This window comes from Rattus norvegicus, chromosome 2 (assembly GCF_021556685.1).
Source record: "Rattus norvegicus strain SHRSP/BbbUtx chromosome 2, alternate assembly SHRSP_T2T, whole genome shotgun sequence".
Lineage (NCBI taxonomy): Eukaryota > Metazoa > Chordata > Mammalia > Rodentia > Muridae > Rattus > Rattus norvegicus.
Genome location: NC_141535.1, coordinates 148,200,227 through 148,221,817, shown reverse-complemented (window position 1 = coordinate 148,221,817; position 21,591 = coordinate 148,200,227). Strand labels below are relative to the sequence as shown.

The 21,591-nt window shown below is 37.9% G+C and overlaps 2 protein-coding genes across 7 annotated transcripts in view; one reads left to right on the top strand and one right to left on the bottom strand.

Moving 5' to 3' along the window:
* Positions 1–13,825, top strand: part of Dhx36 (DEAH-box helicase 36) — a 38,043-nt gene extending 24,218 nt beyond the window's left edge. Inside the window, exons 16-26 of one of the 6 annotated variants that reach the window (XR_015663152.1) lie at positions 427–544; positions 1,430–1,528; positions 2,825–2,998; positions 3,137–3,223; positions 4,986–5,069; positions 7,187–7,286; positions 7,393–7,483; positions 9,809–9,929; positions 10,433–10,585; positions 11,047–11,963; positions 13,424–13,711. Coding sequence is in view for 1 of the 6 variants with exons in the window: in NM_001107678.3 (NP_001101148.1) it covers positions 427–544; positions 1,430–1,528; positions 2,825–2,998; positions 3,137–3,223; positions 4,986–5,069; positions 7,187–7,286; positions 7,393–7,483; positions 9,809–9,929; positions 10,433–10,585; positions 11,047–11,232 (1,213 nt within the window). In the remaining 5 variants the exon portion in view is untranslated. 6 annotated transcript variants of the gene reach the window in all.
* A 5,532-nt stretch (positions 13,826–19,357) lies between these two features.
* The window catches only part of Arhgef26 (Rho guanine nucleotide exchange factor 26), a 118,463-nt gene continuing 116,229 nt past the window's right edge, over positions 19,358–21,591 (bottom strand). The window contains 1 exon segment of the mRNA NM_001427682.1: positions 19,358–21,293. Coding sequence (NP_001414611.1) covers positions 21,151–21,293 — 143 coding nt within the window. The 3' untranslated portion in view covers positions 19,358–21,150.

Sequence of the window (21,591 nt, the reverse complement as noted above, 5' to 3'; positions counted from 1 at the left end):
TGAGAGCTACCAAGACATACGAGTGAGTTGTAGTATTCTCTAATACAGGACAGCTGTAGTTCAGAGTAATGTATTGTATACTTGGTGCTTGAAGGCTTAAAGAACAAAATAAGGATATGCAAATGGACTGATAATTAATATAACATATATTCAAGTATGTTATACTGTACATAAAATTACCAATGTATTAGTTAAAAGAAAAAAAATGTTTTAAAAGGAACCAGAACTTTGAAAACTAAATTTGGTCATTGGGTTTAGGGTCTTTCCAAATATATAGGAGGGAATTGAGCTTCACAGACCTGAAGGAATAATTATGTGTGTGTTTTGTGAGGAATGGATACTGGATACTTTCCTTCCTGCTCTTCCTTTGGTGGTCTAAAAGTCATGTTCTTGATACTGTTTTTTTCTTGTCTTTTCCTTATTAAGAGTTCAGCCTGGTCATTGTTATCATCTGTATAATGGTCTTAGAGCAAGTCTTCTAGATGACTACCAACTACCAGAAATTTTGAGAACTCCTTTGGAAGAACTTTGTTTGCAAATAAAGGTATATTAGTGGGAAGAATTAAACTACATGGAAGGTGGTATTATAATTTTCACCATTTTTAATAGAAAAAGTATATTATGAACCTACAAAAAGTGATTCTTTTTATGCATTTCATTTTGCTTGTGTGAAAAAACTACTTGAACTTCCTTCTTAATGTATATCAAGTTAATGTTAGAATCAGGGTACCTATGTTTGCTTCCCACTTTCTACCTGGAAACTTTGCTTACTTGATTGAGCAGATTGCTGTACAAAATTCCTAAACACTGTTGGACATCTAAGAGTCAGTAATGTCAGCTACCCTTTCTAATTTTTGTGGTTCAGAGGGTTGAACCACAACTTTCTATTAGGCAAACTCTCTACCGATGAACTGTGTCTTTCCCTTTTCTTTTTTGAACTTTGAGATGGTCTCAAATCCAGCTGACAGTGAACTGTTAATCCTCCTTCCTCAGCCTCCTGTCAGGTCTGGCTAGCTGTTCTTACATCTTCAAATATTCTATATTCTCTCTCTCTCTTCTCTCTCTCTCTCTCTCTCTCTCTCTCTCTCTCTCTCCCTCCCTCCCTCCCTCCCTCCCTCCCTCCCTCCCTCCCTCCCTCCCTCCTCTCTATCCTCTCTCTAGTGTGTGCATGTTCGTGCTCCACTACCCTATTTCTAAGATAGTAGTCAACCTGTTGAGAATTTTGTAACTTGATAATTTTTCTCATTAGTAGATTTGCTCTTAGAAAGTGTAATGTGGGGTTAGGGAATTAGATCAGTGGTAGAACACTTGCCTAGGAATCTCAAGGCCCTGGGTTTGGTCCTCCTCCAGAAAAAGAGAAGTGTGATGTAAACTTTTAAATACATATTTTATGACTTTTTGATCCATATAACTCTATTTGTCTTCACAGATCTTGAGGCTGGGTGGAATTGCTTATTTTCTGAGTAGGTTAATGGATCCACCATCAGATGAGGCAGTAGTGCTCTCCATAAAACATCTAATGGAACTGGTAATTTTGATTTTTTTTTTCTTTTAAGTATAACTTGGATTTAGCATGTTAAAACACTACATAAAGTTTTTATTACTCCAGAGTAGAGCACTGTCAGATTTGATATGAGACTTTCCTCATGTTTTTAAGATACACATTTTCCTGAGCTTTTTTGCAGTACTCGTTTAAAATTACATGAAATCTTGAACATTTTCTTTAGTGGTCTGCATATGTGTTCTTGAAGTAGGTTGGTCTAGTCTTCTCTTTCTGATAACCTTAATGCTCTGTTGTCACATTCAAGTAATTTAATTGTAATGTAGATATTTTATAGAGGCAACTCATATTTTGAAAGAATATGAACAAATGTCTTCTCCCTATGATGTTGTAAATAATCCTTGAACCGTCATTCACTATTATATCTTGTTTATATTTAAATTTTCTGGTTTGTTAGGCCTTTTTATATTCTGAGAAACTCTGTAAGCGACTGACTACATGGTGACAGTCATTCATGTTGAGAGGTACAGGATTGGCCTTAATTAATGCCCAGAGTAGTAAGAAAGGCAGAAGAGATTAGAAGTGCTGCCTACTACTGTCGCGGTGACTTAAACTGTGACTCAATTAGCAATTCATTGCCTTAGGTATGTTCACACATACTCTTTAGAGCACCTCTCTTCTGTACTGGACCATGTAGAGAAAGTACTTTTACTTATCTGTAAAGTCGCGTTGGTTAGTGTAGGGTTGGAGGATGTTGAAGACATGTTTCTATATGTCACCAGTTTAGAAACCATCCCTGTAGATAATTTTTTAAGTTTGGGTTTGGTAGCATTGCGATAGGCTTTTAATATAAATACACTGCTTGAATTAACACTTATTTATTCGGTTGTGTCTTTATATTTCCCTGGTATCTTCAAGATACTTTTCTAGCTGCTCTCATTTAAAGCAGATTACAGATTACACAGATTGGAACGGACATTATTGCCATGTGTAACCCTTAGCTCTTTCTGCATCTTAGCCTCTAAACTAGACTGTTGGGGACTGCGTTTCACCCACTCGGTACCTTTCAGAACTACTTTACCACAGGGGATTTAATTTCTGACATAACGTTTCCATGTTGTAGATTTGTTGTGTTTGCATAAGTTGCCTTTGCTGACATTAAAATTTATGGTTTTGTTATTTTGGCTTTTGTTGAAGGTACTTAAAATGATGCTGGAGGGATTTAGGTATTCAGAGAATGAATAGTATGTTTGCAGCTAACTACATTAGCTTTCGTCGTGTGTTTTGCTGAACCTACTCTAAGAGCAGACTCTTTCCTTTCAGAGTGCTTTGGATAAGCAAGAAGAATTGACACCTCTTGGAGTCCATTTAGCCCGACTGCCTGTTGAGCCACATATTGGAAAAATGATTCTCTTTGGAGCTTTGTTCTGTTGCTTAGATCCAGTCCTCACCATTGCTGCCAGTCTCAGCTTTAAAGATCCCTTTGTCATTCCATTGGTAAGAGAGACAGAAACGGGGCTGGGCACTTAATGCCAGCGTATTTACTGTTCACATCTGTGTTTCATTAGATTTTTCAGTAAAATACCTATCATTATTACATCCAAAAATTATAAGCTACTACTGTTATTTTTTTAGGGAAAAGAAAAGATTGCAGATGCAAGAAGAAAGGAACTGGCAAAGGAAACTAGAAGTGATCATCTGACAGTTGTGAATGCGTTTGAGGTAAGAAAAACTTGCTGTCCTGCTTAGAAGATTACTCAGGAGCTTGTTGTAAAATACTTGTAAATGACCATTTTATATATCAGGGATAAATTGCTGAGTATGATTAACATTTGGTGAACATTTTATAAAAATGAACTGTCTTATACAAGATCTCATCTTTATCTTTTGGGGAAAGGCTTATATAAAAAATAAGACAGAGTTGACCACTGCATCCTGTTTTTCATATATGATGCTCCTTTGTGTCTTTGCCTTACTTCATGATAGTCTGTCCATTTATAACTACTCTTCAGTCAGTGATACATATCAAAATCATATATACAGGTGTATATAAGTATATATACACATATGTATATAAGTACAACCTCAGTTCATGTTACCTGTGTATTTAGGATTTTTAGGGCTTACAGTGTATTGCTCAGGTTTTTTGTCCAACTGACCAGTTCTTTGGAAAAAGTGCAATGTATTGAAACCACCTGCTATTACTGGATTGATGTTAGTCTGTCTTTAATTCTAGTAATGGACTTAAGATTTAAAGTTAATTAACAGGTGGCGTGTGTTGACTACAATCATTGTTTTGTTTTTGTTTTTCTAACCCTAATCCTAACCCTAACCCGACTACAATCATTGTTGTTTTACTGGTTGTGTGTTGTTTTACTGGTTGTATTCTTGGTAGAAATTCCATTGTTTATCTTGGTGATGCTTTTTTCTCTCCTTACAACTCTTCTCAACCCAACAAATCCGCTCCAGTGTTTCTTTAAATTTAGTCTAGTCAGTATAGTTTTTTTTCATAAGCTAATTATGTCATGAAAAGTTTTTGCTCCTTTACCTATGATCATTGTTTTGCAGGATATATTAGTCTAGATTTGCTGTCTTAAAATCTTAATCTTTTAGAACTATATTGCTCCAGAACTCATTTAATCGTTCTCTTTCCCTGTTTCCTTTTTATTATTTTTCTTATCTTTTTTAATCTTTTTTTTACAGTCTAGTCGTTATCCCCCTCCTGGTCTGTCTGCCCTCTGGCTGTTCCTTATGCCATACCTCTTTTCCATCCCCCTGTCCCCTGTCTCCAAGAGGATGTCCCCACCCACCTGCACCCCACCAGACCTCCCTACTCCCTCGGGCCTTAAGACTTTTGAGGGTTAAGTGGATCTTCTCTGACTGAGGCCAGACCAGGCAGTCCTCTGCTGTATATCCTGGTTGCTGACTCATTGAGAGATCTCAGTTGTCCAGCTTAATTGAGACTGCTGGTCTTCCTATGGAATCTCCCTCCTCAGCTTCTTCCGGGTTTTCCCTGTTTTGTTTTTTTTTTAAGTTTTAAGTTTTATTTATTTTTGGGGGGAGTGTGTTGACAGTGAGGACAGCTTGTGAGAGTTCTGTCTCTCCTTTCACAATACGGGTATCTACCTCTGGTTGTCAAGCTTAGTAACCTGCTGAGTTACTTGCAGACAGCCTCTCCTCCCCCTTTGCTTATTCTGGTTAAGAAACCATGGATTTAAAGTTGAAATTTTAATGCATTGAAATTTATTTACTAATATTGGTTTTTAATGAATACTTGATATTGAAGATTTTATGTAAAATAAATACAGTGTGTCAGTGATGCTAAGATCATAAGGAGCTTCATGAGTTTCAAAGTTCTTTGACATTTTTACAGAGAAGATGTCACCTGCAAAGAAATAAACTGTTAGTAAAGTAAGATGGACACCACTCAGTAGTTTTTGGTGTGGCCAACCATGTGAGTTTCTTCATTTCTTTTGTCCAATAGGGCTGGGAAGAAGCTAAACGGCGTGGTTTCAGATATGAAAAAGACTACTGCTGGGAATATTTTCTCTCTTCAAACACACTACAGGTACTACTGAAAGATATACTAGTCCCATAGACTAGATTAGCATTTACACATCTGTAGGAAATGCTAACTACATTCAAAGGATGTGTGTGTGTGTGTCAAGAAATTAACTATTTTAATAAAAAATGCTGGGTTATCACAGAGTGAAAGTGATGTGACAACTCAGATAGATACTGTAGCCCAAAACTACAGTGGGCATAGCCTATTTCACATACCCATTCAGTAACACAAGGAAGAAAATAAGCTAATAAGAGTGAATTTTTAAAAGAGACTGACAATTGAGCTGCTAAACTAAGAAATCAAGTTGAAGGCCAAAGAGTACAACAAAATAGCCTCCTGGAAAACAGATTCTTGACAAAAAAAGCTTTGTTTGTAGTTAGGATGCAGCTGAAAACATAATTTTAACATGATAAATAAAAAGTCGAAGGGCAAGACTAAGCTCTATCAGTGTGTCACATGTAGTGGAAACTTACCAGACACATATCAGAAACCATTCCCTGAAATGTAAAATGTAAATTATGCCTAAAATTTATGGAAAGATGTCTAAATCCAGGTTGTCTATGTGAATAGCATCATCCAGTTGAAGTGTAAGTCAATTGTAAAGAGAAAGAAGAAACATTCAGGAAAGCACTAGAGAAGTGCTGTCCTCTGGGTTCTGAAAACAGCCCCTGACAGGGAGTCAATGACTATTTCAACAGTGGAGCTTGCATGGTGCATGATTGACAGTACGCACTGGAACTGTGTAGAAAGCAGAAGGAACACAGAGTAGTGATGGAAACTGCGCAGTGGGGACTGCATGTAGAGATGGTTGCCCTAAAATTATAATGCTATAATGACCAGGAGATTACTTACTATAATCTCTTTGTTGAATTTGAAGATATTCTCTAGAAAATGTTTTTGTAGTTGTGAAAACAGACTAATCTGAACTGTTTTCATTTCTATAAAACTAATTTTAACTATAAAAGTTAATTATGCTTTATAAAAACTTTTGGTTCAGTCTTGCTTCCAACTTAGACTGGTCTGGAGCCCTCAGTTCTTTCTGAGCCTCAAGTTGCTTGAAATACAGACTTGTACTGCAATGCCTAGCTAAAAAGAGCTTTTATAATTTTAATAGCTGACTTCAAGGCTGGAGTGGTAATATGCCTGTCATCCTGCCACGCAGGAGGTAAAGACAGGAAGAGTATCAGGAATTCAAGGCCAACCTCAGCTATGTAGTGTGAGGCCAGCCTGGGCCATATGAGATCCTGCTTCAAAAATCCAATAACTAAATAAGATCTCATTCTTAAGCTCTGCTTCTTTCTAATCCTTCTGTTGGTGTCTGTGCAGAGTGTCTACAGTGTTATGACTTGGAAGATTGCCGAGTCAAGGGGACAACTGTTTTCCACTATACTAAGCCAACCATCATTTCTGCTTGAGGCTTTCTCTTGAGGAAAATGCTCTTGTGCTAGTAGATTAACAGTATTGAAGCTTGGTCATTGGTGGGTTTTTTTTTGGGGGGGGGGTGTTCTACTTGGTTTTAAAAGAGTAAAAGAAAATTCTAATGTATCTTACAAAATGGAGCAATTCTTTAAACATTACTGGATTTTTTTTTGTTCCTTATATCATGCAGTTTTTCCCCACCAAATAATAATTTAGGCTTGTAGGCTATTGTGTCTTAAAAATATTCACTTGTTATTAGATTGCAGAAACAACCACAAAGGATATAGAAAGTAGAAATAGTTGTGTTCCAGTAAAATTTATTTGCAGAAATTTGTTTTTGTGATTTACCAATTCCCTCCATAAATGATCACATTTAATTGCTGAGCTGGAGAGAGAGGTCAGCACTTAAAAGTTCTTGCTGCAAGGATCCAAGTTGGTTTCCAGCACATGAGTCTTGTAGCTCTTTACTGGCTGTAAGTTCAGTTATATTTTAGGTGTTCTGAAGCCTTCCGGCTTCCACAGGTACCAAGACTCACAGAAAATATATACACACCTATAAGTAAAATAAACCTAGTTATAATGTATTACATCATGGATCTAGTGTTTTTGTAAGGCAGGGGAAACTAAAAACTAAATTGAGGTGAGTGTGATTTATAGACCCTGTACATGGAAGGTTTCTAGCTGTTACCATTGCTCTCTAGATGCTGCATAACATGAAGGGACAGTTTGCTGAGCATCTTCTTGGAGCTGGATTTGTAAGCAGTAGAAGTCCCAAAGATCCAAAAGCTAATATAAATTCAGGTAAAGAAAAACAAAACAAAACACAACAAAGAACAGTAACTCACTTCCCGTTAATGGTCCATGCTTCAGTATTTCATTTCCACATTCTACTTTCCTTTCCCTATAGATAATGAGAAGATCATTAAAGCTGTCATCTGTGCTGGTTTATATCCCAAAGTTGCTAAAATCCGACTAAATTTGGGTAAAAAAAGGAAAATGTAAGCATTGAAGATTGTTACGAACTACTCACAGCTCTTTCTGCACCGTTGGAACCCTCTAGTAGAAATGGATTCTTTACAAGTTTGGTAATTTAGATGCATAGGAATTGGTGAACATTGGGATCTGTTCCTCACAACACAGATTTAGTCACTTACATGATCACCCATTTACAAAACAGGTTAACAAGATAATTATATGTGTGCATGTTGGATAGCTATTGGAATAAAATTGTAATTCCATTCTTTGGAGAAGTGGAGTGTGTCCCCATAGCCTTAGGAGCAGTTGGCAATAGCGTTGAAGAATATTTCTGCCTCATAGTTTAGTCTAGTGTGGGCACTGACAGTCAGGAAGGCCAAGGGTATTGAACCCTCTGGAAGGTGTTCAGTCGTCATTGGCTCAGTTCATTTTATTGATAATTTTATATTTTAATTTGAGTTTATCCTAAGGATTGATTCCAGATGCTTTTTAATGGTTATGTAGCAAAACACCATAGGTATTTACTGGCAATGGGAAATTATGGTTTAAAACTGTGTGGTAAAATGTAAAATATTAGGGTTAATGTAAATGAAAATGCTGGGCATCGTGTGATTATACACAATTAAAAGATATAGTCTGCCCAGAATGACCAACATTAAGATAATGTTTTAGGGCTGCGATTCTCAAACAGGTGATTTCCCTCCAGGAAACATTTAACTAGTAGCTGGATGTATTTATTGTTATCATAGTTAGATGAGATCGTTTGTGTTTCTTTGTCCAGGAATACTGTTAAGCATTCTCCATTGTATACATAGCTCCCAAGACTTAGGGATAGGTCAAATTACAGGGTTCTGGGTAAAAGGATGAAGTTTCATGTGACTGAATTATTTACGTTGTAAATAGTCTAACTTGGTTTGGGTTTTGGGGGGTTTTGTTGTTCATTTTGAAACACGATTTTACATCATAACCTCTGCTTGCCTCAAACTCCTGCCTCTCCTCACACGGGATGGTTATGCATGTGAGCTACCACCCCTGCCTCCACGTCTGTCTATGCCAGCAGTTTGCTAGATCATAACTTTGCTAATACTCTAATAGACTAATATTAAAATACAGACATTTTATCATCTCCTGTCATCATGGGAGAGCTTCGTGGAGAAGAGTTCTCTTTGGATTATTGTACTTGTTCAATGGTTGGTGCTAGGAGCAGTTACAAATTTTATAAGCCAAAAGTTTTTTAAGACCTTTTTACTGGGACACAGTTGTGCCCATTTATTTGTATGTTGTCTGCTTTCCTGCTTGATTAACAGAGTTGCGGGGTTGAGACAGATTGTAAGGCTGTATATAGAAATCTCCTAACTCCTGGTTTCCACAATGATAGATTGACTGAGGAAAAAGTAATTTATATTTTTATTCTGAATAATAAACCATAAGTATGATAGGATTTGATATACTATGAACCGTAGAATCTTAAAAACTCAGAAGAAGGGTTTATGAAGTAGCAAATCCAATATATTACCATTACCATTGTTTAAAAACAAACTGTGCAATGTCTATCTGAATGATACTGATGAACAAATTGACTTACAAAATGATTGCCAACAAAAAAGTTCCCTGGGTCTTGTCAGATGGCTTAGTAGGCAGGCTTTTGTTGCCACTTCTGACGCCCTGAGTTCTGTGGTGATGGAGGAGAATGGTCCTCATTCTCCCTCTCCTTTACACACTCCTTCCCACACAAAACAAACACTGCAGGAAAAAGAAAGCCCCTAAGTCAGAGTGAATTAAACTGCCACAAACTTATTCTGAATATATATGTATTTTGAAATTGAAAATTTATTTGAGTGGGCGTTTAAAAAATTTTTAAAGGGACTGAAGCGACGGCTCAGCAGATAAGAGCACTGGCTGTTCTTTCATAGCCCTGCATTCTGCTCCCAATACCTACATGGCCACGCACAACCATCTGTAATCCAGTCTTGGGGTAGAATGCCTCTTCTGGCTTCTGTGGACAGTAAGTACACATGTGCTGCACAGATAGAAACATTAATACACCAAAAGTAAATCTAAAAAACAATTTAAAATCAGTTTTAGTAAAAGTCTTTTCGACAGAATTTTAATTTTTAATTTTGGGTTCTTTTGGGAACACAGTTAACCAATGGAAGTTTTTAGTTGATTATTTCAGTTATTGTCTCAATTAGGGGTAGTGGTCGTTCAGTGTAAGCTCCTCCTTAGTCCTTTTATGTGCTCTATTCTTTATTATGTACTGTATACTAACACCATTAAGGAGTGTTTTTGAAGTAATGGGGGAACAATCTCTTGAGACACTTAAGAACTGTATTGTAACTTTTTCAAAGGGTGAAAGTTCACACAAAGTCTGATGGTCTGGTTTCTATTCATCCTAAGTCTGTCAATGTGGAGCAGACAGACTTCCACTACAACTGGCTTATCTATCACCTGAAGATGAGAACAAGCAGTGTAAGTGAGCATTTCACATAATTGTATATCTGAAAGTCCGTCCTGTAGCTTTCTAATTTTATACCATAAAAAGTATACTTCTGACATCAATTACAGCTTTTTTCTATAAGGATGTACTACTGTACATCATTTGGTATATTATATGGTTTTCTCTGTGAGGCTGCTTTCAAAAGTGCTGTCAGGAATTTTCACTGTGGAAAGATTTGTTGGCGTGACAATATAAGTCAAGTAGTGGCCAGAAGAGTGAGCTTTTTTATTATTTGGGTATATAAATAAAAAGTCATTTTATCTTTATTGGTTAGTTTTGATGTTCATAAAATGTTCAGTTTAGAACAGAAATATAAAATTTCTAGGATTTAGGATAGATTCTTTCTTCAAAATTAATTTTCAAAACCACACGCAAGTTAATACCTATTTTAGAAAGAAGCTGGTCGATGTCTGGGATGTTATGTGACAGTAATGCTTTCCTACTCATCATGCACGTGAACTAACGCTCCTTGCAGATATACTTGTACGACTGCACAGAAGTCTCACCATACTGCCTCTTGTTCTTTGGAGGAGATATTTCCATCCAGAAAGATAAGGATCAGGAAATTATTGCTGTAGACGAATGGATTGTGTTTCAGTCTCCAGAAAGAATTGCTCATCTTGTTAAGGTACTGATGTTAATGGTTGTCTGTTAGATTGCATTTAAGAGAGTTTGTGGGCCACAAGGTAGAGTAGCATGCAAAGCAGCTTGCTACAGAGCTAGAAGGCCTGGCCTTGCACTGGCCTTAGAGCATACGTGGTGGAAGTGTATAACTGACTTGTGAAATCATGTGTTTGTCTGACCTCCACAAAGTCCATGGTGCACATCATGGCCTCCAAGACAAATGATTTTTAAAAAGACTGCTTCTTGCTGTATTGCAAGAGAGCCAATAGTGTTGACCGATCTTAGTTTTCCAAATTATTTTTGATGCAGTAATACTCTTCTGATGACTTTAAGGATTAGAGTTTGAATCTTTACCCTCCTTTGTAATAGCTTCTGAAAATCCTTGTCACCACTAAAGTCACATTTGTCTGTGTTGTTATCTAAAAATCCTTCTTCCCTGATGAGCATGTGTGCTTTCTTCCTCAGGGACTAAGAAAGGAACTGGATATCCTTCTACAAGAGAAGATTGAGTGCCCTCATCCTGTAGATTGGAACGACACCAAATCCAGAGACTGTGCAGTACTGTCAGCGATTCTAGACTTGATCAAAACACAAGAAAAGGCTATTCCAAGGAACTTGCCACCACGATCACAGGATGGATATTACAGCTGACAGTTTTCTGGGGTGGCCTAAACCTATCCTGATGTCCATAATTTCTGGTCTTTTTTTTTTTTTTTTTTTTTTTTTTTTTTTTTTTTGGTTTTATTTTGTTTTTAGTTTTTGGCAAAATGCCAAGCCCTGGGTCATGCCTGCCTTCTGTGTGTAAGTTAGAACCTTTCATTGAGTAGTAAAGAGTTAATGTGCATGACTAAACAGTGCCATCTAGCTACTATAAAGACATTGGAACAAGCAGTATGCTTCTGACCTTATCCTATGTTGTAGATATGTCCACACTTTGGGAGAATTCCCAAAGTTGTAACATTGAGAAATTCCTTTATGCCATTATGCAAAATTAATTTTCTGTCCATAATGACTGTCTAGAGACAGTAAAAATAGAAAGTTGGGCCAAAAAGCAATGTGAAGTAAGAATTTAAATACAACCCCATTTTAAAAAAATGAATTTCTATTTAAGTAATTTGTTGTAATAAAGCCCAGTATTTAATAAAATGTACAATGTATAAGTCTCAGCTAACTTCTTGGTTTGATTTCTAGAGTTCTGCCTCTCACTTGGCTCCCTTGATTGGTTTTATTTGTTTGTTTGCTTGTTTTTTAATTTTTTTAAAAGGTTCTTATATTAACCTACCTTCCTGCTCTGTGTAGCATAATGTAGCAACTGAGCACGCGTCTGGATGTGGTGCTGGAGTTCCTGTCTCAGCTCAGCCCCTTTCCTATTTGAGAGACAGGTAAAGACTGTGAGGGTTAAATATGGGAATACGTGTAAAGGGCTCGGACTAGCGTCTGATGCTTATGGTGCTCACACAGTGCTTGTTACTATTTGTCCATGAAATAGTTTTTAACCTTTAGTACTCAATTTTACCCTTTTGTTTTTTGTACTAGGGACCTTGGAGATGGTTGAGCCAAGGGCCTCACATGTACTAGATACGTGCTGTATTTCTGAGCCACACCCCTGTGACAAAACAAGGCTGTTTTCAGGCTTATTAGAGTTATTGTTTTTCTCCTACTTTTGACTCCTTCCTTGTTTTCCAGTTGTAGTCCCTACCTCTAGCATAAAGATGTTGCTTTTGTCCTATCCAAGACCCATTGGTTGTTCTAAGGTAATCAACTGTGGTCTTATTTCCCTAGTAAGTTGTGAGATGACCAGGACATATGCATAATACTGCCATGGATTTGCTGCCGGTGCTGGTTCAGGTACTGCTGCCATGTCATGTATATGTCATCTGACATTGTATACAGAGATTTGAATGTACTGTGTCCTTAGTTTATTCTTTTGGATTGAATCACCAAAATTATGTTTCTCCCTAAACTCTCAGATTTAGTCATAGTGGTGTTGTTATAGCATATCAGTTTTGCCCCACAAAGTGTGTTTATAAGCAAGTATTTAGTCTCCACATGCTGCTGCTCTTTGTTGTCTCTGACATAGCTAAGCAGGATAGAGGGTGGATTGCGGGTGCTCTGAACGTTCAGCTTCTTGTTTCACAGATTAGGACTACTAAGTCAAAAATTTACGCCAAGCCCTAAAATGACTTGTCCTGTAGTGCTCTTAAAAAATAGGTCAAGAAGAAAAAGCTGTCTTACATCACTTTGCACAGCACAAAGAACAAACTAGAAAAAACGCTGTAACAGAAACTTATGAGTAAAATTGAAATATACTGCTTACATAATGTTTTAAGAGCATTAAGTACATGCATATGGTACCTTCCTCATTAATTGATCTGGAAAAAAAAAGCTGTAGTAATTTTAAGTCAATTAATTACAAAGTATATTTTGCTGCATTTGTAAAGCAAAGTCTACTTTAAAATTATTTCACTATCTGTCTACCCAGACCAATTAAATGATGGCATAATTTCTTCCATTCTCAACACTGAGCTTATATTCTTTAATAACTGTACTTATGTTTTATATTGATATTTGTAATAATCCTATATGTTAAACAGCATTTTTATTCTGATTTTTTTAAAAAACATCTTCACTGGAGAATATTTGAAAATGTATCCAGGAAAGTAAATCATGTTATCATTGTTAGTTTTTTGATATTCTTCCATACCTTTTTAAAGCTTTAAGGTATTTAAAAGTATAATTTCAATGTATTTTGTCTACTGTATGAAGTTGTGTAGCTAACAACACCACAGTCTCGATGTAGAACATTCCCATCAACCTAAGATTTTCTCTGTTGCTTTTACAGGTAAAATGCCCTTCCTTGCTTCTACCCTCTGGTGCCCAGGAAGCAGTTGTTCGTCAGTAGTTTTGCCTTTTCTAGGTTTTCTGGTAATGGATTCACACAGTCTATATGTCCAGCCTCTTTCACTTAATATAAGCATCGAGATAACTCATGCTTACTGTACATATTAGTAATTTTATTGTTTAGTATTTTCTTTTATGGTTATGTTATTGTATTCATTTACCACTTGGTGGACATTTCATGTATTTTCAGCATTTTGCTGTTAATGAATAAAGCTGCTCTAAATGTGTATATAGTTGTCATGTTTTTACTTTCTGTGTAAATATTCAGGATTACGATAATTTCATCAGATGGTCAACATTCATGTGTGTAACTGTAGCTATGTAAATTAATGTGTATACATGCCTATGTAAATTAATGTATCACATGTATACAGGTATCCATGGAAACCAAAAGAAAGCATTGGATCCTCTGGAGCTGAAATTCCAGGTGGTTGTGAGTTGCCATGTAGATGCTGGAACTGAACTCAAGTCTTCTGTAAGGACTTTTAATCCTTACTCAGATAACTAAGTCATCTTTCCAGTCTCCTGGTAAAGTATGTCTTAGAAACTAGGGAACTTTCCTGAAGTGACTATATCAGTCAGTGTTTGGTATTTTTATTGGTTTTTAGTTTGATTTTTAACATATAGTTAAATGTTCTATTTCACTTTTGTCTTAATTTTTGCTTCTATGATCAGCAATGAGTACCTTTCCAGGTGGTTAGTTGCTGCTCTGCTTAGTTGTCTTAGAGTATTTTCTTTACCTCATGTCAAATGATGGGTTGAAAACTATTCCTGTCTAGGGAGATTGCTTGTTTTAGACCGGTATACTGTTAGTGCCTGGTTCGTGCGGAAAAGCAAGTGCCAGAGGAAAATGACACCAACCATGAAGTAAAGGATAAGGTGTGAGAACAAATCTGGGTCTTGAGAATATCTTGAGAGCAACAGCTTTTGGAAGCAACACAGAACCAGTGGATAGTGGATAGGGTCCAGCCAGCCCTGCTGGACAAGGGAAAATCTTTTAAGTTTTGACTTTCCTTCTAGTTCTTAAATTTGACACATGACAGATAGAAATTTTCAAGTCAGAGCTTTAAGACAGAATGAGTGGCTTTCTTTCTGAAAATGGGCATCATGGGTAGGTGAGAGTCCTAGAGCTCTGGGACTTTTTCCAGCGTTCTTCCTGTAATTTCTAACTCAATATTTTAGGGGAGCTGGGACATCAGAAGATTTGCAGTATTTTAAAAAGATTGCACTGTTTATGACAAGAACTATTGAAAATTTTATAAAAAGGTCTGTCAGTGCATAAAATGGATTATGTAATTATCAAAATATATACAAATTATTATAAAAGTTGAAATTTATGAAAACTTAGGCTAAGATGCTAAAGTAGAGAGAAATTTGTAGCATTAAATCTAAAACCAGTAGGATTATGCTAGGATAGTAAGCTATACTGTAGTAATTTTGCAGTCATTTCTGGTTGCACTTGTGATGAGCTGGCTTCCAGAGCACCTAGGTTAAGGACTGAAGACATTTGAACTCTAACTGAAGAGGTTGCATGGTGGTGGTTTTCTGAGTGTTTCTATAACTGCGATGAAACACTGACAAAAGCAAGTTGGGAAGGAAAGAGTTTCTTTGTCTTAGACTTTCTGTTGTAGTCCTCCTTTAAAGGAATTCAGGACAGGAACTCAAACAAGGCAGGAACCTGGAGGCAGGAGCTTTAATGCAGGGACCGTGGAGCTTGCTGGCTAGCCTATCATGGCTTGCCTATCATGGCTTGCTTGTGCTGCTTCCTTCTAGAAAGCAGGACCAACAGCCCAGCCACACAGAATGAGCTAGACTCTCCTCTATCAATCTCTAGTTAAAATGCCTTACAGCTGAATCTTCTGGAAGCATTTTTCTCAATTTAAGTTTCCTTCTTCCAGATAACTCTTTACTTGTGTCAAGTTGACATAAAACTATACAGCACGGTAGTATTAAAAGGGTCAACTATATTTTCCATATTTGTTTATTCTTTGCCATAGCTTCCAATCTCTTTGCATACACTTTTCTCTTGTTTTATTTTCAGTTCATAGAAGCCAACTGTTTTCCTTGGATTTTAAGATAAAAATGGATGGATGCATACATAGCTTATTCATTCATTTACTGAAGGCCATCCTGGTTGCATCCGAGTTTAGATGACTGTGAAAACAGCTGCTGTAAACCTTTATGCACATTTTTATGTGTATGGACATGTTTTTGACTCACTTGGATAAACCCAAGGCCTGTGATTGTGGTAGGGATTATGTGGCAGTAACTGCCAGACTGCCTTCCCAAGGCTTTATTGCATTTCACCTAGCAGTAAAAGTTCCTGTTTCAGTTTCCTCATGAGTGTCTTGGGTTATTAGTGTCTTCTCTTACAGTATTTTGTTTAGTTCTTTTGTTAACGGGGTCTCATTATGTAGACCTGCTGGCTTGGGACTCAGAGGTCTGCCTCCTGCCTCCAATATTGAGATTGGGATCATAGATTTATACAGCTATGTAACCATGCAGGCCCCTTTTAGCTGTTTGAGTTGCCTGAGGATATTTGGTCTATAGCTCAACATCTAAGAGACATGTGTGCTCTGATGAGGTATCCAGATCTTTGCTCTTGTTTAAAATTGAAAGCATTCCTGCACTTGGAGTTAAAATTTAAGAGTTCCTGGTATATTTTGAGTGAATAACACACATTTTATTTAGTAGAACAATTTTTAAACTTTTAATATACTTTGATCATATTCTTTCCCTCCCTCAAAACCTTCCAGATCCTCTCCCCCTTCCTACCCACCTAACTTTAAATTCTTTCTCCAAAAAGGAAACAAAAACCCAGTACAACAACAAAGAACCCCCAAACCTAAGAAACCCTCAAAATAATTAAACACACACATACAAACTGTGGAGTGTGTTATATTATGTCAAGTATTCCTGAACATTAGGCCTGTCCTGGAGTGGTTGATATATCTGGTGTCATTCCATTGAAGAAAACTGATTTTTCCCCTTTCCCAGCAGGTATAAGAGACAGTTCAGTTTTAAAACTTTACCCTGGTGACTGGGTTTTCAGTCATTCATTCATTTAAAAAATATAACAAAGATAAAAACTATCACATGGAGGTTAGACAAGCAAACCAACAGAAGAAAAAGTGTAAGAATCTGAGACCCACTCATTCACACTCTCAGGAATTCCATCAAAACACTGAACACTTTATGCAAAGGACGTACCTAGTAAAGACCTGGAACTTGCTTCAGTCTTGCTTCAGTTTATGTGAGCTTTATGTTCATTCTGAGGGCCTTGTTTCTGTTATGCCAAAGTTGCAGGTACCCTGACCACCAAGGAGCCAATTCCGGTGTAAAGCACCAGCTAGGGCTCAGAGCTCACAAGCTCTAGAGCAAGGTCTCCCTGTTGCAGTGGGTCAGAGTGTACCCCGAATCTAGGGGTTCAAACTTTTTGTGCTTACAACGAACTTGGGGAATTTTGATACAGGTAAGTAAGTTCCTATTTTAAAAACTGCCATTTCTGGTGTAATCTACAGAAACCAAACTTGAGGGCAGAACTACCTGACAAACAGGATGTTCGGGTTTTCTGTTCTCTGCGGGATGTCTTAGGTTATCTGTGTACCTGGGTCCTGCTGTTGTAGCCTTGACTGGCTGTTGCTAAGGGGGAGTGTTAAGGGGGAGTGCCGTAGGATGCTCAGGTGAAGTTTGTGGTTATCTTCCTGGAATTGGAGTTTAGCCCTTGGCCTCTCATAAAATGGGGTTTCTTCCAAAACAAGAGTTGGTTGGGCTTCCTTGGTGTCCTCCCTCCCTCCTGGCTCTCCCACACTTTCTGCCTCTTCCATGGGGTTCGATGAGCTCAGAAGGGAAGGATTTAGGATTTAATGGAGACTTCTCATTTAGGACTGAGCATTCCAAAGTCTCTCAGTTTGCAGAATGTCTGGCTATGGGTTGCTCTCCTTGTTCCCATGTGCTGCAGGAGGAAGCCTCTCTGATGGATGGCCAAGGCACTGATCCATGACTACAGTAGAATAAATGCCTTGATAAAGGAGGCATTTCCTTTATCAGTGATGATAAACTTGCAAAACTTTCTCACTGAGGCTTTTTAGGGAAATTCTAAGTTTCCCAATTTTGTTCTGTTGAATATACCTTTGATGTTGTCTTCTATCACCAAAACCAAGGTCACCTAAAGTTTCTTTGATTTCTGAAGAAGTAAAAAGCTTTGCATTTTACATTTGGGTCTAAGTTAATGCAGATGTCTACCTGAATTTAACCTCCATTAGCATTCAGGTATTATTATCTTTAGTCAGACCTTTTATCTTAAGGGTCGTTTATCTAATGCTGATATACATGTAGATGCTGTGCATTTATCCCTTTCTATGTCTACAGGAAGTGGACTCAGTTGGAGGTCACCCTTTTGCCCAGGATCACTCTCCCTTCCTAGTACAGCTTACTTCTAGACTGGTTAGATCACCTTGTTCATCTCCTCTGGTAATACTCTCTGCCTGTCCTCTAGGACTCCATTTAAATCCTTATAATCTCCAGTTACTTCCTCTGGGATTTTTTTTTTTTTTAGTATCCTCTAGTCTTTCTTCCAATTCCCTTGGGATATTGTTTAACTGTTTAAGCTCATAGTTAACTATGTAATTTCTAGGTGTTTTAGATTTGTTTAAATTTCTGTAGTTACCAGATCTCTATTCTATTTTTGTTGTTATCTCTACAAATAACATTTGCAAATATTCCTGATTATTTTAGGATCCAGTGTCTCTTGGCTAGTTATTTGTATCAGTCTTTGCTGGACCTATGGCCACTTGCTTATAGAAATAACTTGATTTCAGGGGATGTTTTGCTTGTACCAGTGAGGTTTTGGTTTCCTTTTGATAATATTGAGAGTCCATTGAGCAAAACGCTTGCAAAACGCTTGTCTGTCAGGCCTATATTCCCATTCCAGAGTAAGGTTCTGAGGGACCCAGATCACTATAGCATATACTATACTCTGAAGCATTCTTAAATTGCAAATCAAAGGGGCTCAGCTTTTCTGTGGCTTCCCAGTGCTTTGGACAAAGGGAGCACAGGATAATGCATTCTGCTTCTTACTAGAAGTGGTATACCCATCGCTCTTGATCCCGGGCAAGCTTGAGTAGGAGTATAACAAGGATGCGTTAGACTCCTGAGTTATGTATGGTACAGAAGGGTATGAGGGGCATTTGCTGTCACATGGTGTTCTTTAGCTGTAATAAAGTTGGAAGTACCCAGCATCTTAAGGTTCTATGGTGGCTGATGGAAGCTGAGTTCTAAGACAGCTCTGCTAACTTCTACCTCCCTGTTGTTTTATTTTATGTTGCACAGCCAAGGAAATGTACAGATCTAACCAAGAACTAAACTTATTTCTGAAACATTCATTAGCCTGCTTAAAAAAATAAGTTAATCATCAAGCCTAATTTAATCATGAATCCTTTAAAGGATTGAAAACAGGGAGTTAAGTTCTAAGTACCAGTAATAAGCATTCTATTGCTGCCTTGATGACTGAAGGATAATATAACACTTGCAGCCATGTACCTGGGACTTCTGACTTTTCAAATGTAAGATATTCTACACAGACACGGAGTGAGTATTGCTTCAAGTCACTCATTTTGTGGCAGTCTTACATACAGTAATGGGAAACTGATACAGATGGGTTTGGGTTTTTTCTTCTATGATTTACTAGAAAAGCACAAAAACAGTAGGACCCAACTCCCAAAAGCATCCATTTCCCAGGGTAGCTGACGCCAACACATGCCCAAGAGATTACACTGCTAGAGGTTACTAGAGATTTACACCGCCAGAGGTTACACCGCTAGAGGCTACACCGCTAGAGGTTAACACCGCTAGAGAGTACACCGCTAGCTGTAGGTAACTTCAGTATAGCTTTTATTTAACCACAGATCCCCAGGCCATAAACTTCACACCACAAGTAAATCAATCACACTGGCACAGAAAGACACGTATATATAAAGTCTTTATAAATTCACAGGCTTTGTTGAAAGTATACAAGCAGTTTCAATTTATTGGAACAAAAGTAACATTTCTGTTTTTGCAGGAGTGAAATCATTGTACATTTCAAAGAAGACATAAAAATGTTCAAAACAATCACAGTTGAAATGAAACGCTGTGACTGTTAAATACCTGCTCTACAGGAACACTTTTATAACAGTGTTCAGCTGCTTGACTGAAAGGATGCATATATTTCCACACTGTTTAACACTTATAAATTAATTCACAGGATTCATAGTATTACTTTATAGCTCCAAATGGGTATTAGCAAAAAATAATACAAAATGACTCCTCTTTCAAGCAACACCATCTGCCTCAAGTAAAACATATTAAACTACAACTTGTTAGTACACAAGATTTCCTGTTTTATTATCCTGGGACATCTCGTGCTGTGGGCTACTGCTGTTGCTTCATTCATGTACTTAACTCTTACCTCCAAGGACTGGAATGTCTTTTGCAAGGAATACATACACAGGCAAAAGGAAGGCAACCCAAAGGTAAGAAGTGCCTGGGAGCCCCACTCCTGTTTACTGCTGAGGTGGATGGGTTGCAGGATATGAGCCACGCACACCTACACACTGGGCTTCTGGAAACTTACTGTGTAGGTGCTGTTTAGACAGGAGTAGGGATGTGGGACAAAGATTTGAGCCTGCTAATGTCTGTATAGATTTTACTTGGTGAACAGAATAAAGGGATCATAGTTACCAATGAAAACATTTCCCATGTCTTCGAAACCTTCATTACCTTTTAATAAACTGCATTATACCACATTTTCTCTCTTTGTCCTAGTGGAAAAACAAACTCCAAACCCATCTACCAGGTATTGAATGCAATGAATTTCTGCTAGCTTCAACGTATTTCAAGCAAGTACCTTGTTGGCATCTTGATACTGCCTAGGCTTAATTTTCTCTTTCTGAAGATTGTTAATATATGTTCCAGCCATTTTCAATTGAAAACAAGCAGAATTGTCAGGAACCATGTGTCACTGGAGGCAGAGCAATCTTAGTCAGCTCTTTAGCAGTGGACCCGTAATATCCTGTCTTCAGGATGCTCTCACATCCATGAGCTGTAAATCCCATGTCACTTTAGTAGTTTAGGGTTGCGATGCTATAGTTACCTAAGACCAACATTGAATGAGATGGATTTTTAAAAATCCTCACCGGGTGGCTCCTCACCTTCCTTCTAATAAGGAAAATGGTGGCAGAGTTCAAGTGTCAATTTCCCTTTCGCAGAAAGAGGTTTACAAAACATGACAGCTCACCTACCTATTATTAGTTCCTTTTGGAATTAACAACATTAGGCTAAGACACAAAAAGTATTTACAAAATGGACACTCAAAGACAAACTTGCTGATGCTGTGGGACCATACCAAAGAGAAACTCATGGGGAAGAGCAACTTTCTGCGTGAACTGGGGGCAGAGAGGCCAAGATACAGCATCTTAGAAAACACACCAACACTTGTCATCGCTGAAGTAGTAGCCTGTTGAGTGGATGTTCATTATGCAAAAGCTGAGCTTTGAGGGCTAACTGCATCTGGGAGCCGTTCTTCCAAAGTGCAGGGTGGCTTGGCAAGCTTATAGGCAAGTGTTTCCACTTTTTAATTAAGCAGATTGTAATGTAAAAGTAGCCCTGTTCTATTGGCCGTCTGAGAGGTTACACGTTGGTTTCCAGTCCTAGCAAGCGTCCCATCCTTTCCACATTCTTATCAATAGTAGCTTGACATGTTATCTCCTTTGCACATTCCATTGGAAACCAGCCCCGCTCTCCATCTCGGAGTCGTTCCCCTTCATACCAGCCTGCAAGGCAAAACAGGCTGCATTAGACAGGGGACGCCTGGAGGTATCATTCTGTGCCAGCTTACTCTGAAAAGAGCTTTCTTCTGTAGGTTGGATACTGTGGAGAACAGTCAAGAAGAGACTTGAGTGCAGTAGATGCCTGTTAAGGTTAAAATGAAGTGAAGTCGGGCAAGGTTTCGATGAGCGATGATGCACCAGAGGCTGACCATGAGCAAAGCTCTGAGGGAGGAGGCTAAGAAAGACAGCTGGCTGAGCTCAGAGTGGGAATCCTTTGGGCAGGCACTGCAGGAACAGCTTC